General features: G+C 36.9%; 2 protein-coding genes across 3 annotated transcripts; both read right to left on the bottom strand.

Moving 5' to 3' along the window:
- Positions 1-2,725: 2,725 nt before the first annotated feature.
- On the bottom strand, positions 2,726-15,641 carry LOC135650780 (CMP-sialic acid transporter 5-like). Of its 2 annotated transcripts, none has more exons than XM_065170374.1 (16): positions 15,011-15,641; positions 14,299-14,559; positions 12,204-12,320; positions 10,313-10,369; positions 9,177-9,254; positions 9,000-9,044; positions 8,298-8,357; positions 7,904-8,026; positions 7,144-7,221; positions 6,899-6,968; positions 5,403-5,510; positions 5,122-5,255; positions 4,970-5,046; positions 4,546-4,594; positions 4,405-4,467; positions 2,726-3,102 (listed from the first exon to the last, which is right to left on the bottom strand). In XM_065170374.1, exons 2-15 carry the CDS (start codon positions 14,467-14,469, stop codon positions 4,417-4,419), a joined length of 1,218 nt encoding a protein of 405 aa, XP_065026446.1. In that variant the 5' UTR covers positions 14,470-14,559; positions 15,011-15,641; the 3' UTR covers positions 2,726-3,102; positions 4,405-4,416. The 2 variants fall into 2 exon arrangements, with proteins under 2 accessions (XP_065026446.1, XP_065026445.1); XM_065170373.1 differs by having other exon boundaries at positions 14,988-15,309.
- Positions 15,642-16,227: 586 nt separating this feature from the next.
- On the bottom strand, positions 16,228-17,604 carry LOC103968427 (uncharacterized). The gene is made up of 2 exons (XM_009381645.3): positions 17,059-17,604; positions 16,228-16,554 (listed from the first exon to the last, which is right to left on the bottom strand). The coding sequence occupies exons 1-2, from the start codon at positions 17,522-17,524 to the stop codon at positions 16,475-16,477; spliced, it is 546 nt and encodes a 181-aa protein (XP_009379920.2). The 5' UTR covers positions 17,525-17,604; the 3' UTR covers positions 16,228-16,474.
- Positions 17,605-18,062: the final 458 nt, after the last annotated feature.

Below are 18,062 nucleotides of genomic sequence, written 5' to 3'. Positions count from 1 at the left end.
GATATAGAAAGGTGTTCGACACCTATAAGGTGATAACCTTATCATTGTATCAACATCTGTTCTCTACTCGAGAACAAACACTACAGTATGATAAAGGATGGAGTCTGTTGTTCTTCGAATGAGAACATACGAGAAGAGACGACTTTCTGGCTTCGGTCCCACTTGCGATGTGGATTTAGGTTGGATTCTCCTGTTGTATTAAAATTAGATTGTGCAGTGGTGGTGAAGGATCGAAGCCTAGATTCCTTCTAGGATCCACTCCTAAGCACCAAATATATTCCCCAATGATTCATCTCAATCTAAGCTGAGTTATATTTGGGTGAGGAATGACTTGTGTCAGTGGACAAAGCAACCAAGACAACCAAGACATGGACTAAATTTAGCTCATTGGACCTACACTACTTTTACTTGCGCAGGAGGATATAGCAGTTTGCTCACACGTGGCAAGACCGCTTCGAATCTAATCTTTCTTATTATCCTCTTACCCCCAAACAAATCCCACCTGATCATAACTAACTAAACTATTGATGTCTACCCTCTGTACATACACAAACAGAAATCACCAAATCGATTAGATCAGAAAAATGATGAATAGATGAGATGGAGATGGACCAGAAGATTTCCTACTGAGACGAACAAGATATGGTTGTCCAAAGTTCAAAGGAAGGACTTGGAAGTCTTGTCACACCTAGAAACCAGACACGTCAAAGATGCAAGCGTATGCTTAGTTTTATGTCAGTGGACCTTCACCGAACGCCATGATGCACGTATGATTGGATCAAAAGGTGTCACATGGACACGGGCAGAGGAAGAGCATCCATCACCTGCTTTCCATGGGTCCTTAAAGAAACAAGCATGGTGATGGAGAATAAAGGAGGAGGTGACTTGAAGGATTTAAATAAATGGTGATTGCATGGGCATCAGCCATCGGGCAAAGGTGAAGGGATATGACAACAGTCACAAAGATATAAAAGCCTTGAGCAGCGGAGAAGAAGAATCTTACTGATTTGTTCTATCTACCTTTCTTCGAGGTCAGATGCAGTTGATCAGAATAGTTTCCTCGGTGACTTCCTGCATCAAGGCTCATGGTTAGTGCCACAAAGATGTAAAAGGATGAGGAGCAGCAGACTGAGAGAGTGAAAATTAATGAGGAGCTGCACATGAAACATGAAATCTAATAGGAATATCCCCAAGGTGATGTGCTGCGGCAGCTTTTTATTGGACTTGATGATAGACTGACTAATACACCAATATCCAGAGAGGGATTCATATGATGGAGCACAAGGTTCCCTGATGCTTCTGGGACTGCATATATTGACAAAAAGTGAACAATATATTCTTGAAGAAACATTATGTGACCAAAAGCATACAGAAAGCACCTCCATTACACCCCCCCCCCCCCCCCCATTTATACGTCAGATATGGATTCTGCAAATAAAAGCTTACCAGCTTAAAGAAGTGGAAGCATGCATACATGGTGGATGCGACAATGTGGGGGTTGGCACTGTTCAACTATAAGAATAGATGTCACTTGATTCATGTCAAGAAAAACTATTTTAATTATAATTATTTAAATTATAAGGATAATACTGGATATTTTTGCAACATGTTAATTTGAAAACTACATAGGCCTACCAAAATGGATACACCAAGGTTCATCTAGAGAGTATGATCACATTTTAGAAGGAAACTACATTTGCCCTTGCTTTGTAGTTGACATTCTAAAGAACAATAGAGATGATGCATAGTTTCTCAGGATGAACAAGAAAAATTCTAGGAAATGTTTACAAGGGGATTAATCTGTACTGGATGTTAAAAAGGGGATTTTAACAAACTTGTATGTGCCTCAAAAAAAAAACATCTCTGGTGGTAGCACCTGTAAAGGATTAGTTAGACTTGTGTACCTCGAAAAGCTCTAATCAAAACATCTTCAGCTTCTCAGAATGCACTCCCCAATTGCCGCTCAGATCACATTCCTTGAGTTTGATAATTCCAGAGAGCAGAGTTCAATTAGTACAGATTCATGATATTATAGTTTCATATTCCCAAACATGTTATATATTATCTAAAAAACATGTAACGAGGTCAGTCAATCAAACAAGATAGCTTAAAAATAAGCTTAAAAAATTTAGCAAAACCAATAGAGATTAGAAAAAAAAAGACGGGTCAAAGAAAAAGAATTAAAAGATCAAACTTTTGGCAAAATCTGATGAGATGGCTCACCTGGAGGAAGGACATTGTAGGCAAAGACCTCAAACTACTTGGTTAAAGCAAGAGACAAAAATATAGAATAATTTCATGCTATAGAAAATAGGAGAACACTGAAAACTCAGTGTCTAGAATTTTGAGTCGAAAGATTGACCTAAAATCTAATATAGAAGTTGTGAACGTTTATGGGGACCATTGTAAGAAACTTCTTTTCAAATATCTAAGACAATCCAAGTTTAGTTCATTTTGCAACATGTATCAAGTTGACAAGCTTTCAGTACAAAATAAATTCACTGGACAATAGAATGTTTTCTCATTTATGGCAAATATAAAACGATCACAATCATAGTTTGCTACCTTGGAGCAACAAACCAATATTTCACATAAAATTAAGCTTATGAAACAGCCCTGGCTTCTAGTTTCCATCCAAGATTTTGTTCATCGTGGAACACCAGAAAAAAAGATGTAAAAGTCATCTAAAACCCCTTGTTTTGGCTAGCAAAAAACATGACATATGTTTCTGTGTAAAAGGATTTATTAACCAATTAAAAGAATAGGAAAATATCATTTTACATGAATAAAGATGAAGACAACAGGTATCAGAATGCCTAATAGCCAAATGTAATATAGAAAGGCAAGACAAAAGAAATTATAATAAATGGTATCAAAGTCCATTTCTTGAATTACACCACCAGCCGATGTTTGGATACACCATCTCAATTTTCTCCGTTTCATTCTTCTGTACTTTTAAGCTACGACTGCGACCTTTTACTCGTCCGGAGCTCGCCTAGCCAAAACAAAATTTGTTTCTGGTTTTTCACTTTTCTGAAAATTGTTATACCCAGATAGTGTTTCAACTGTATGCTGTCAATAAGAAGACTGGTCCAGCTATACCTGTTGTACAAATCCATTGTCAAGTAAGTATGCAGCAACTGTGAACAGCTTCAAGATTGTCTAAGTATTAACGATACTTTTTTACAGGAGAATCCAAGAAATAACAATAGAACAGCAGACAATTTTAATTGCCAAGTTATAATTAAGATGGAGTATTGGATGAAATTTATCGCTATGGTATCTTTCTCTATAAAAGGACAAATTTATTAACAAAAAACTTTTCAAGTCAACAAAATTCAAATGAAGAAGGGTTAATTAACCTGAGCTAAAAGAGCAGAAACTTGCTGCAAACCTTTCCAGCTGTTTGCTCCAGAGAACTCATTATGTTCAATGTGAATAAGTTGTTTCCTAGTCTTCAGAACTAGAACCATCCACTTTATCCATGAACATTCTAAATCTAACTGTTAAGTGTCTGATCTGTTAGCCATCAACTAGCAACAGATTCAGCCTAAAGCCTAGGCAATAGTCCAAGTCCCAGGCACTAGGATAAACCCAACGCAATGCCTTCTCATTTCTTTTGAGTAACCTAACACATATGATTGTCAAGCATGCATTGACACTCATAGTGGAATATGGATATCTAAAAGTGCTTTTAAGACATCGTGTTTGTAAATGAACTAATCTTACCAGACATATATATTGTCATAACCCAGAAGATAAGATATATTGTAAATGAACTAATCTCACAAGACAAATATTGTCAGAACCCAGAAGATAATATATCTGGATCCACAAGTATGAATATGTAAGGTCTTACAAACACATGCACTCTCAGATTATTTTGCTACCTAGTCACAAGCTCACAAGTCCAAACAACTGGCTATACCAACAATAATCTTACCCAAACAGGAATAATCTACTTGTAAAGTTGCATCAAAATTTCAATGTGCCTCATCACTAAATTCATGCTCATTTTCTATGGTGATGAAACCTATTGCTTTCCTGGTGAAACATGAAACACATACGAGCAACCACTTCTTGCAGAAAAATTATGAAAAAAACATTATATTGTGGCCCATTAGACTCGTTTGTAGAACATAATCGTTAACTTCTCATCCTAACATTCTCCTTTCATTTTCAAGAAAACATGATTCTGACCTTTAGAGAAATCTTTGATAGCGTATGACAAAGAGAAGTTCTTAGTAAGATATGATGAATAAGTTGCATCTAGTTTATATCTATTCTTAAACAAAATACTTTGATTTTCCTTATCGCATTCAAATGCATCTTAGATTTGATTGGAAACATCTTAGCTATCAGATAATGCACTGAATTAAAAGTTAACAAGGATTGGAGTGATACCTCAAACTTAAATTAAATGGGCAAAAGCGGTTGTCTCTCATCATGTCCAATGTGGTGGCTGGCCTGAAAGAAAGTGATTATCATGTGTAAGGATATGCTGATACCTAATAAACAAACAGTTGGGCTGTACAATTATCTTACATCTTCAGCAGCACCAGCAGTCATGTTTAAGAAAGAAGCTTCCTTTGACCTGAAAACAGAGCAAGCATACTAGTGAATGAAATTATAGTAATTTAGAAGATGTGCGTTCAATATCTAAGATTTCTTTATTAAAAAGCAATTAAGAATGTAAGGTTGATTCTTCAGACTCCAAAGGAAGATATTTCTAAAAATAACTTATTGGTTAGACCAACTTGTTAATAAAATACATTAAGACCATTTCGGAATAGGGCATCCCTTAACCCACTCCCCAAAAAATCACATATTCACACCCCAAGAAGAAATAATAATAATATTTATTATTATTAAATAACAGTCAATGGAATCCCACTTAAATGGCACTGTTGTTGACAAGATACATTCGAAAAAGAAAAAATTGAATGATCAAATAAATGATATGGCATACCTGGGATGTTCAGTTTCCATCATTTCTAATTTTCCAACTGGTGTCTCATCTTTGACTTTGGCAATGGGAGAGAAGAACTAATATAAAAATATCAAGGTTACTGAAGAAATGAAAGGCTCTAATAAATTTAAGAACTTAAGTTTGGCAAATACCTGGTGCATAGATACAAAGACTATGGAAATCCCCAAGATAAAGTTCATGGTCAATGTATGACCAAATAATGCAGCGGAAGCGATGCCGGTAAAAATTGTCGCAACAGTAGATGAATACTTCTTCAAGATTGTGTCTGTAAGCATCAAAATTAGTATTCTGACTAATAACAGAAAAAAAAGCCCTAATATTGTAAAAGTGAACTAAAGGTGCCTGGCAGTGGGTAACAACAAAACAAACACACAGAAACAATTCCAATTTACCAACATTTAGAAAATTTTACCAGCATATTTAAAAAAGAATGATGAAAGTATGCCCTGTGCTGCATTGTTGCATATCAAAAACATTGTTGCCTTCGAGTGGCCTTCAAGGATATTGAAGCTCCTAGGCCCTGTAAAAGTTTTAGAATGTGAAACGAAAGAATGATTCATATCTCTAGCACAACACATCAACAACAACAACAACAATAACATTAACAACAATAACAACAGAGCCATAATTCTCAATTATTTGTGGTCAACTACAGGAATATTTTATTATTATTGAGATTTGATAAAAACCATATGTTTAGTTAAGTTCGGAATACTTACATATTTATTTATAGTTTCTATTAAAGTATTTTTAGGTCTTCCTCTATCTTTTCTCATACCACTAACATTAATCATTTAACCTCTTCTGACTACCATATCCGAAGGTCTCCTAAGCATATGCCCATACCATCTTAAACGATTTTCCCTCGTCTAATCCTCTATCGAAGTGATACCTAGTTGTTTATAAATAAAAATATTTCTTTTCCTATCTTTCCTAATAACTCTACAACACATCAGAAGCATATATTGTTATAAACAATTAACCAAACATGTATCATTGAATGAGCTTACATTGCAACCAGTAAAGATCTATACAGCAACTACAGTAGGTCTTTAAAGGTGCCCATTTCTGTTTGACACAATCTTTAAGTGGTCTACTGCCAAGTTGACAACTAGGTAAAGCAATAACCCATGAAGCCTTCTTAATTCGTATTCTGTAGCTATATTTATATAAATAAAACCACATTAATGAGCTAGGATTCCTATGAAATAGCAGCATTCACATGTTTTGCATTAGAAAAAACATGTTTTATGCTACCATGTACTAAGGATATTGAGCATCAGGACTAAAATACCCTCCACACAAGATCAGTGTTTAGATACACTTATTTGCTATTCCTAGTAGATCCACTATTCAGTTACCAAAATTCTTTAAGAGAGATTCCTTTTTCACTTAAAAGATTGATGATTGGTATAGCACAGTGCCAAAAAATTCCTAGCCAAGTTCTTCAATTCTCACATAGTTTTTATTCGAAAATATATCATAAAAATATCATGGATTTTCAATCCCAATAATGGATAATTTCTTTTCAAGTTCCATCAATCTTCCTACCGTAGTCTTGAATGTTGCCATTTCTTTATAAGCATGACAGGCCAGAGGTTCTGTTACTTCTGATTGGCTCATTAAAATCATATGAAGACAGGAGTAGTTCAGGTTCCAGAGAAATGCCATGTTGTCCAAGATGCAATACAATAAAGCAAAAGTTTTTAACAATTAAAACCACAAGAACATAAACTTTGCCCTTCTGATCGTATACAGGAATATTTTTCACCGGAAACATGTGTACCACAAGCCAAAATAATGTCATCACAAAATGATCCACTCAGAAAATGTAAAGGACTGGTCATCAACAACATAGCAAATGTGTGGCACCAATATGTTTTACATACAGGAGTCAAGATGACACACCTTGGAAAATGGCAGTTCCTAGAATACCCAAAAAGTTGAATATTGCACCGTAACCATACAAAAATAAGTTCTGCAAAAGTGTAATAGAAAATTGTATCATGCATTGAAAAAATGACTTAGCAGCATAACATCATGGAGTAAAATTTTAAGGAGAAAATACACTAAATTAATAACATTATCCTCCTCCAGCTATTCATCTATTGAAAATGTATTCAGCAAGACTACATTCTGTCATAAAGAGTCACCTGAAGATAGATGCTTGTCTCAAACTGGCTTTTCAAAGCATATTCATTATAGACAGAGGCCATTGATGGAACAGTAACCTGCAATTTCAGGATACCATGTGAGAACTTAAAGCGGAACTTAATTATATAAACTATACAATTAGTAAACTCTGTACAACTAAGGTTATGTGTGTGTGTATATGTAAATAAATAAATATATATATATATATATATGAATGTATGTATGTATGTATATAAATATAAGGTCACATTTATATCACTTGGACTCTAGAAGAAAGGTAATCTAATAATACTGATACTCGACATCTCAACCCTTCATGAATTTGTCGATTATTTTATACTCAAAAGCCTCTCCTACAAAGAGAATAGTATGATAAACCAAAATTAACATGTCATGCTGAATCAAATCTAAAGTGTCGTATATTTAGATATTCAATCAGAAGTTTGAAATTCCAGCAGGTAAAGGAGTTAATAACTTCGTTACATTCTGGGATCTTTTGGTAAGACAAGGTTACAATTGGAGTTTGGGGATGTTCGTTTCATGATAACAGAAAATTTGGAGTAAATCCAACTTATTAGAATTCCATTCTCAAGTTTGATAATTATGTATAAAAAAAGATGTAGAAGAATCACAAATAGAACATAACTAAAGTGCTCTGAAGTCTGATCAAAATTCACAGATTCTAATAGAGAAAGCAAGCAAAATCTTGTAGAAAGCAAAAGTGACAGAAATACCAAAGATAAAAGTGATAAAACTTACAAAAATTAGTGTATATACATAAGCGACCATTGTAATTGGAAGAACCAATGCAGTTGAACTCTCAGGCGATGATTGAAGCTGATTTATGCTTACCCCAATTAGCAAAAGCGCAAGAGCCTCCCACTGCCCATGACAAAAAAGAATAAAGAAAAAAATATGCAGGCCAAGATCAAAACATTATGATTAGGAATAAGAAATCACAAAGGGTCAGTAAGAAGCTATATTATTCAGGTATGCCCTCACAGAAGATCATCTCATATCAAGCACTTCAGGACTAGCATATCATAGTTTGTATCTAACAATTAATCCACAACAGCAGCAGACTTCTCTTGGCCTCATCCATAAAAGTACATCATGCATGTGACTCATTACCCATTTAATAGTCCAAACTGACCTGAATTATAGAAAAACGCCTTCGCATTATAATCTTTAGAAGAACAGCAATCACCAAAACCTACAAGAGTTTGCATAAATGCAGGTCAATACCAATAATGCGATTAAATAATTCAGTTTTTAGCATCTTGTATGAACAAGCCAAGAAAATGATGGAATAGAACAGAATACATCAGCAAATGATTAAAGAACAAATCCTTGAAAAAATCTAGATTTGGTAATGAGGAGAACAAATAAGATGGATTGGTTATTCAGAATTGTTTTTGACTGAATAATAGAAAGGCAGCTGAGAAATATGCTTTTCATGTTCTTCCACATGGAAAAGAAAACATAGTAATATATTATTCTGCTATACAATGTGCTTAATGTTAATAAACCAAAACCTGAAGAACTACATGACATAATATGTGTATCCAAGTGACTCCATTTACATCACAAAGAAAGCTAAATGTGTCAATTATATGGTACACCTGCTGGTTTCACCAACAAAAATCTATACACCAAATAGAGAAATTATGCATAACCATGTCTAGCAAAAATAAGAGACTCCATGAGCATATCTGTTATTCCGTCTATTTAACCATAGCACAGACATCACCACATAATTATTATTCCAGCAAATAATGTTTCTTAAAATAAACTACATGCAAATGAATGGTTTAAAAGCTAAATGTGATGAATTAACATTTATATAAAGCAATACCTTCAGATTGCTCAACATCTTCACAGTTGCAGGATTAAAATATAACTGCAAAGAGAGGGAAACCAATAAGTAGAGAACATAAGCAATATCAAGTACCCGAATGTACCAATAGCTAAAAGCAAACAAATGTAAATGTAAGTTATAAGTTTTTCAAAATATATGAAGCTGGACACAAACCTGCATGATAAACTTTAAGTAGTTATTGATTGCATATAGAAGAGCAGGAATGGCTAGAAGGACATTATTCCGAGCGGCCTGCAACATGTTGGAATAACTTCCATATCATATCATAGCATGAACACTAAATCAAATTTCTTGATAGCCCTATCAATTTTTTTTGGTAAGTGATAGCCCTATCAATTATTTGGTTGTAAAGATGAAGCAAGCCATAGTAGAAATTGAATTACAAATGATCCAGTTGGTACTACCAACCATGACCCTAAACCACATAATTTTTATAATTTGCAGAAAAAACAATCAAGAAAAGCCACATCAACCTTTCCCACATTTTTCTTACCCTTGGTGCTGAAAATAATGCACAAACAATGAAGGATCTAAATTTAATTCAGATGAATCTTATTTCATTACAATTTCTTCATGCACATAAATTTGATTAATTCGAAAAAAACACAACTTTAATGTTTTTTATTATTCTTGTATAAAAATATACAAAATAAAAGATCAACTCTCAGATCAACCAAATATTGACCAGAGAATGGATCCAAAATTATGGAAATGGACATTTGTGTGTAGAAGTTTGCAAAAAAGATCAGTTGTTCTTTGTAATTCTGAATGGATTTCATTGTCTGATTTAAAACAAAGTTCTCCCGACAAGGCCTGACAAATTTCTTCTCTATCTGACAAATAAAGTTCTCAAATGCACTTTCTTCTAAGTTAAATGAAACAAGCAGTGGTGTTTAAACCTAAAGTGAACAATTACAAGAGCACTCAAGTCTATATCTAGCAAATATTTTTCATAGATAAGACTCAGTCACCTAAAAGATTCAATTTTTTTTTTAGTTTTCTGTTCAGGGCAGCAGTTATTTTGAAAGTTCAATACCAGCAATACCCTATTAAACTAAAGGGATGTATACTTATGATAAAAGAAAAGCATTATACATCAAAATGATGTAGAAAGTGCAACTATAAGCTATCATAACTAAATGCTAAATAATGGATTAAAAGACGATGCTGCAAAATCAGGAATGCTCACCCAAAAAAAACTACAAGAGAAGTTCAAAAGATAAAAATATGACAATATGAAAGTTACAATGAGCATGACAGTCAATTTTGGGCATGCAGAAATACTCTACCTGTGCAAATGTGCCAATTGATAGAAGGGGTTTCTCTCCAACTTTTTGTTGTCTAGCCTGTCAAGTTATATGTAGAAATGATGACAAATCATACCAATACATAAAAACAAAAACAAAGCAGAACTCCTGCCACATGTTTGGATCAAATATCTATCAAATATGATTATACCAAAGTATGTCTTAGCTTATATAAACAAAATCTTACAGACTGTGCATAAGACTCCTGAAAGTCAGAAAGCAAGATTTCGAATTAACAGTAGTAGCAACAATCTGAAAATCAGAAAGCAGAGATATAGAAGAGAGAACAAAAAGGGCAAACCCATTGCAAAATGCTCCTGCCTATTCAACCTATTCAATGAATTATTTGAGGGTATTTGATATTGAGTTCCTCAAACACATAATTTAAAGAACAGACCATCACATTTTCATTCTATATCATCTTCAAATCTGTGGCATACTATCCTTCATCCTCCTCTATGCTGACTCCTAAAGAATGTCAACATAAAACTGGAAAAACTACTGTATCTGAAGCACACCTGAAAGTTTGATAGAAAGCTACTTGAGTACAATTTCTTATAGCCATCATTAATCAGTTTTGTTAAAAATGTAAATGTGGTCCGACTTTAGGGTTAAAGAAAATTGGCCAGTTACCGTTCTTGCAGGTATACGCAAATAACACAACTGTACATGCTACTGCCTTTATGTGACAGTCTGTACTGCAATAGTTTTGAAACCCTAAATTAGCCTGTAACAAACAAGTACTAAGATTAACTCTCAGACTAGTTAGCAAAAACATCACTTAGTAACCAAATGATCATATGTTAAAGAGAGGATAAAGAACCATATTCTCCTAATTATCAAACATATCCATGTTCACAATCATCCAATCATTTGGCACTATCCAATAGGACTCTACGCATGTTATGCATGTGGAGATATCAAAATTGAACCTCTTCAGAAAGAAACAAGCATAAAGACTTAACAAGAGAGCAGTGTCTATCGTTACAGTTGCATGGACAGTCCTGATCATGCACAAGAACAATGAAGCTGGACAACCATAGTCTTCATCCCTAGGCCTTCACTCATGTTTGAATAGCACATATCTTGTCATGACTAGACTAATGGGATAAGTAACTCATTAACTTCGTTGAGCCTGAACCAATAACTCAAAATGCTTAAGCCCAAGTTAATAGCATTACAATCATCATACGCTTATAAGTCAATCTAAGTCTTTGTCCATTTTCCGATGTGGGACTAAACTGGAGAGTTACAAACTTGAAGTGGGTTTAACATCGGTCCAACATAGCCCAAAATCAGACTTAGCATAGACCTTTGTATGGTGCATGTGAGACATAACCAGTGGTGGCTATACATCATGTCGTGTCGTGTAGCCCTATAGTCCTTTTTCTATTCAAGTCTTTCACTCATATCCCAATACTAGGTCACCTTTGATACAAATTGTTACGATCTAACCTGATGATGAGATAATGACCCCGTTAAATTCACCGAGTCCGAACTACATATCCAAGATACTTAAACTCAAATTAATAGTAGTATACCCATCAAATACTTATATATCATCATCAACAACATCCAAGCCCTTTGCTTAGAACTCTCAAATGCTGAATTAAGAAATGTTATGATTAGCTGTTAGACCTGATCTCAGACCTCCATATTTCTAGCTTCTAAGCATGTTTAAGAGAGAACTTCAAAAAGATATTCAAGAAAAGGCTACTTGGCTAATAAAGTCGTCCATGTTAATTGCAGTTTGAGATCATGTAACCTAAATTCCCTTGAATTCCAAAGTGTCTAACAAATGGAAAATGCCGGGATAAATTGACCTGATTCCCACAGATATATATTAAAACATGAGCTTAGAAATAAGACAAACCTGGAATAACAACATAATGATGGCAAACAGGACTTTTGCAACTTCTGTTAAAAAGTTCACACTGATAGGACTAAACTTGAACTTGCCATCCACCTTGCACATATAGACTAGTATAGGCTGCAATAGATTTCAGGATCTGGTTAAGCACTATCAAGTTTTCAAAAGATTACGTACCAGAAAAAAAACAACTGTAAACAGGAGCTTGTCCTATGAACACCCAATAATAAGTGCAAGTGTATGTGATTGATCAGAGGTTCCCAAGGAATAGCGTTTGTGACTGCCTATGTTCTGAAATTTGACTTGCGCCTAAGTATCAGCACATTTACCAATACCAAGCAAGATTAATTCTCCAGAAATGTGGCTAATCATGTTCACGAGAGCAAGAATTATTTACTCAAACCTAAAACATACTCTAAAAAATTGAATCTCAAATGTTCTTGTAAGCTCATCATACAAAAAAGAAAAGGTTATTCTCTCCTAGCTTCTACCACACTAGATTGACAGTCTTGCAGGTGAGCCTCCCTGTCCTTAGGGATGGAGATCTGTTAGAAAGTCAGCAATAATGCCCTAGTTATGAGATGTCAAATCCATGTCTACTTGTGACCATCACCACCCCAACAGAAAAGAGAGATCACATTCTATGTTAGACGCACAGGATAACGAAGTAAAGTATATTAGCACATAATGACATTAGCATATGTTGTCACCAGGCATATATGACAAAGGTTCAGTTGAGCCTCTCTGAGCTTTTATCATTCTGTATCAATTATATCTTACCTTCTCTGTATTATAAAGGTTATAAAAGCTCTCTTGCCTTTCATTTCTCATTTATGAGCATATTTCCCCTTTTGGTGGTTAGGGAGATCCAAAGTAGGGATATAACAAATCCATAACAGAAATCATCATGCTTCACCTAAAGTGAATTGTTGTGATCCCTCAAATTATAATGAAAAGAATCAAATCATAATTACAAATTATATTTCTATCATTTCACACTGAAGTCATCGTATTTTGTATGGTTAGAAACTGTCTAAATTTGTAGAACTCTTTTAGTTCATTTGTTTCCTCAGTCTATATGGGAAAGATTCGCAATATTGCATACAGTATTGTGGTTCCAAACAAGATCAGGATGGACTCCGTTATTACTCCGAAAAAAATGCAATAGCAACTTTAGTAACCAATAAATCTACAACAAACATGCGCTAAATTCAGCAGTGACAATGAACTTGCCTAAGATGAGTGATCAATGAACTTATATACATGTTTGAGATGATGGATTCTTCTCTGAATGTTTCTACACTAATCGTTAGCTGGAAGGGAGATAAGGAGTAAATATCACAACCAGCAATAGTTGTTTATTAAATAACTATAAATATTTTATTTTGATGATCAGAAGCAACCATATTTAAGTTCACAGTAACCAATCCAAATACTCCAGACCCACATCTCTTAGGCTCTTAATCTGTCTCCATACTTATGATAAGAAAATGTAGGTCAGGCAATGGCAAAAAAGAAAAGGGCAATGGAGGAAAAGACTTTAATTAAAACTTTGCTCATAGTGGTTGCCTAATTGACTTTTGTCAAAGGTCTTAATGTTTGTCAATATGACATACAATAGTTTTCAATTTCAAGTCTTGATATTATACTCAATTGATCTAATTAAGGGACAATTTACAAAAATAATCTAAAACATGCATTCTGCCCATGCCACAGGTCAAAACACTTAAGCGAATGAGAGAGACATCAGAATTGTCATGTTCAGTATACCAAACTAGAAGCAAAAGTAGAGCACAGCATTTAATTGGCATGAATCAGCACATGAAATACAAGTGAAAACACCTCTGTCTGTACATATAATTTGCTGGAAATTTACATATTATGTGGCAACCACAATGTGTACCGACCAGCGCTTAATTCATGTGTCTAAGGCAACAGATGGAAAATGAGCGAAGTTTCAACTATTTCTACCAATGAAAACAGAAGCAAACCGAGTCAAGCTTGTGCCACTAGGAATAAAATGTAAGCGTGCAACACTCTGCTATATTCTAAAGGAAAACTAAATCTGAAGATTACATGCCCATTCAATATAAATTACCTGGAGACCGACCAAGATACAATCACCCACAACAAGAAGGAAGTTGAGAGCACGATATTTTGATGACACATTACTTCTATGTTTATCATATGCCCTTGATACAGATCTGGGGCTTGGTGAAACAAATTTGGAGTGACAGTAACTGCATTCGATCATCCCGTTCTTTGGCATCTCAAATGTAACCCCTCTTGCTAATTGGCCTATAGACGGCCAATAGTTCCAGAAATCAAATCTCTTGTTGTGGTATCAACAACACCAGACCTGAGAACATGAGAGCATACAATAAGCAAAGAGTATAGGAAGTAAAGATAATCCATGATCATCCAATGCTGAAAAGTTTCGACAAGTATAACCTTATAAAAGATCAAGGAGCAACATGTAAAACAAACAAATATACCAAAAGCGACCTCCATATAACAATTGGCCTAGAAATTGGAACGAACCAAACAGATGACACCCGGAAATCTCATGATGAATCCTATGACTTCAGGCCCATAAAACCAAAAGCGCTCTCACTTCAAACTTGCCAGCAAAATAAAACATCACACATTCCCAAACAAAAAAGACAACAGAAAACCACATCTCCGCTATGAGTATTCTATTCAAATCATATATGATCCTCAAAGATAAAATGTAAGCCCGCAAATAAAGCCCATAGTCATAATTGAGGTAAGGTTTCGGAGACTGACCAAGATTCCAGATCAAGATTCACCTAGCTTAGCTTCGACCGCGCTCGTCGCAGACTGGAGGCGGTCGAAACCAGATCTAATCCAACGGAGTCCAAGTCGAAGCAAGATCGTTACCGTCGCCACCTGCAAATCCGGCGGGGATCACAAGATTCGAGGCCTTCTCAATGGGATCCCGAGATCATTAGGGTTCTTGAGATCCGGATTTATAGAACTCGAGAGATGGCCGAGAAGAATCACCGGAAAGCGGCAGAGGCCACGGCGACGATATGGGAAGCGGAAAGTCTTCACACGTTTGTTTCCTTTTATAATATATCACACAAACACTAATAAACCTGCGCTCACCAAACTTTACACCTCCAAACGACACATTTGGTTGGTGGAAGCAAGTGAGTTCCATTGGTAAACGACCGATCGTCAAGTGGGTATGAGTCGAGCAGTAGGTAGCGTACCGGTTAACACACAAAAACGTGATTGTTATGATACGGTAGCCTTTCTTCGCTTTAAAATGCAGTTTTGAACGAGCGCCGCTTGATGCAGCAACTCGAGTAATGATTTGATCCAGATGCTCGCGTGGTCGGTGACCACGCCCCATATCGGCTACCGGCGCCCCGAATCGCGACTAAAGCTCCGTACGCAGGACACGAAGCATTCCTCCATTTGCCGACTTGGTGGTTCCCAACCCACGAACCTGCTATGTGATTGGACCCTTGTGGGACCCACCAATCTAGTTATCACTTGTTGTGGAAGCTTGGTCGAGCCACGTGGATTTATCAGATCCGTCAGATTACCGGGTCGGATAGTGGACATCCGAAACCTCACATCCTGATAGGTGACGAACCCGATCCGCTTATCTCCGGTCGTTCTCCTCCTCCTTCGAGATGACGTCACCAAAAAAGGGACCAGAATTGCCCCCTCTTCTCCTGCATCGACGTCTCCAGTCAAAACCCTCTTCTCGATTCGATATCTGAGACTTGAATCGGTATGGTTTCTGTTCTTTTAAGGCGACTTTCATTCTCCTTTATTATTGTTTTTTTCTTAAGTATTTGAATCAGATGCAATCGGACTAGCAAACGTTGGTTATTCTTTCTATTTTGGACAGGAAAAGTTCTCACCTTTCCCGTTTCAGACACCTCGATCGCTTGGGATTTGTAGCACCAATTTGCTGGGGAAGCGAAGAGTGTTCTTGCAGCAGTTGTTGAAGCAGAATTCATATTAACATCATCATGATATATATATCATGTGTAGCAAAACTGCAATTATTCCTGATGCAGAAAGATCATACATACTACAAGACAAGATATTATTAGTGATCTCAGATTTCAGGAACACTTTCTCTGTGCCTCTGCTTCAGCAGCCACATCGCATTCGAGCCTTGCTGTGCCACTGAGAGAGTGTTGCAGAGCATCTCGGGCAACATATGGCAGAGAATAATTCGCCGTGTTGAGACATAGCACCACTGGCTGTTGGATCTACATGGACCGTCTCCATCAGCTGCATAATCTGACAGTGCATGCCACTGCTTGGGCCCAATACTTCAGTCTTGCTTTAACTTCTTCGGGATGGTCACCTGTAAATTACAGAGGAAAAGAAAAGAACTGAGGAACAACAGGCACAATAAGACAATTGGGATGATCATGAGCTATTGGCATTTCAGCCAACGAAAGCAGATCATGTCAGTTGGGAAAACAGGGGAGGAGATAAAAAAATGAACTTGATGATGGAAGATCAACGAAGACATCATAAGCTAAGATCACAACACGCTTGTTCGTGGACTGAAAGTATGCGAGATTCAGAAGTGCTGTGTGTAAATTGATATGAAAGAAAGTGGAGCAGTCAACAGTTATTTCAGTGGATAGATCCTTCCCCAAAAAGAAGGAAAAGGAGCGAACGTAATAAAATGAGTGTTTTGATCTGAAATCCTTGAAAATGTTTGGATTTTTGTTTTCCTCCTTTGTCGGATCAGAACCTCCCAGCAAAGCATTCAAGGTGATCTTCTAAGATTCGCGTGTGGATGCAAGATGCACATAGGAGCGAAGAAGGGATCGTACAAGAAGCAAAGATGGCATCTTACCGGGACTGGAGATCTTCCAATTGGCGACCGGAGGCGTAGCGCACGGCTCCGCCGCCACGGACGGTTCGCCAGCCGCCTCCAACGACCTGCTCATCGAGTAGCAGAGCTCCAAGGCCGGCAGCGTGCCGCAGAGCTCGGGGATCTCCTCGTAGCTGAAGCCGAAACCCAGGTCCAAGCACCCCTTGAGCTCCTCCAGGTCGTCGTCGGTGAGGCTCCTCGTCCTCCCAACCCCGTCGGCACCGTCCGGGCCCCGATCTGCCCCCTCCACGTACCCCTCGAGCGTGACTCCCCCGCCGGGCCGGCTCCTCCGCGGCCACGCCTCTTCCAACCCCATCTCCTCCATCTCTTCTTCCGCTCTCCTCCAAATCTTCTTCTTCTTCTTCCTCTTAGCCCTCTTAGGGTCAGGGTTTGGATTAGGGATCGAAACAGGGAATTCCTCTTCGGAGGAATAGCTCAAACTACCCATCCCTTCCTCTCTCTCGGCGCCGCTTTGGCAGGTGAGGGTGTTGTTCTTCGTGAGTTTTATGGCGGTATTATGCCATCATGATAGGATTACGATATGATCGACCATCTCATCCGTTATATCGTATGGTGCGGAATGTGATATAATGGGAACAGAAAGACTAGGAAGAGTATAATATAAATTTCAATATCAAACGGATTGTTGGATTATAATATATAAATATATATATGAAGAAGCCAATTTTAGAAAACATTTCTCCCCTTAAAGAACCCAATAAAAAGACGAGAACAGAGATGTTGACTTATGGCTGTCGAGTACACCGTGATGAAGATGAAGGTGCCAAAGCCAGGAAGAAGGTGGCCATCATACTATGCAGTGGTACAACTCTCGGCCTAACTGGTAGCGTCTCCGTGTACTCAACACCACAGCATCTTCCAGTAATCGAAGCAAACAAAACAAAGGCTCTTCGAGTATCGGAAGACAGAAGAGAAGCATGCAGCACAACCATTCGACAGCAGCACGGACATGGAAGCCAAAGCTC

Source organism: Musa acuminata, chromosome BXJ3-10 (genome assembly GCF_036884655.1).
Source record: "Musa acuminata AAA Group cultivar baxijiao chromosome BXJ3-10, Cavendish_Baxijiao_AAA, whole genome shotgun sequence".
Classification (NCBI taxonomy): domain Eukaryota; kingdom Viridiplantae; phylum Streptophyta; class Magnoliopsida; order Zingiberales; family Musaceae; genus Musa; species Musa acuminata.
The sequence above is the reverse complement of the archived record's forward strand: the minus strand, read 5'-3'. Positions and strand labels throughout refer to the sequence as shown.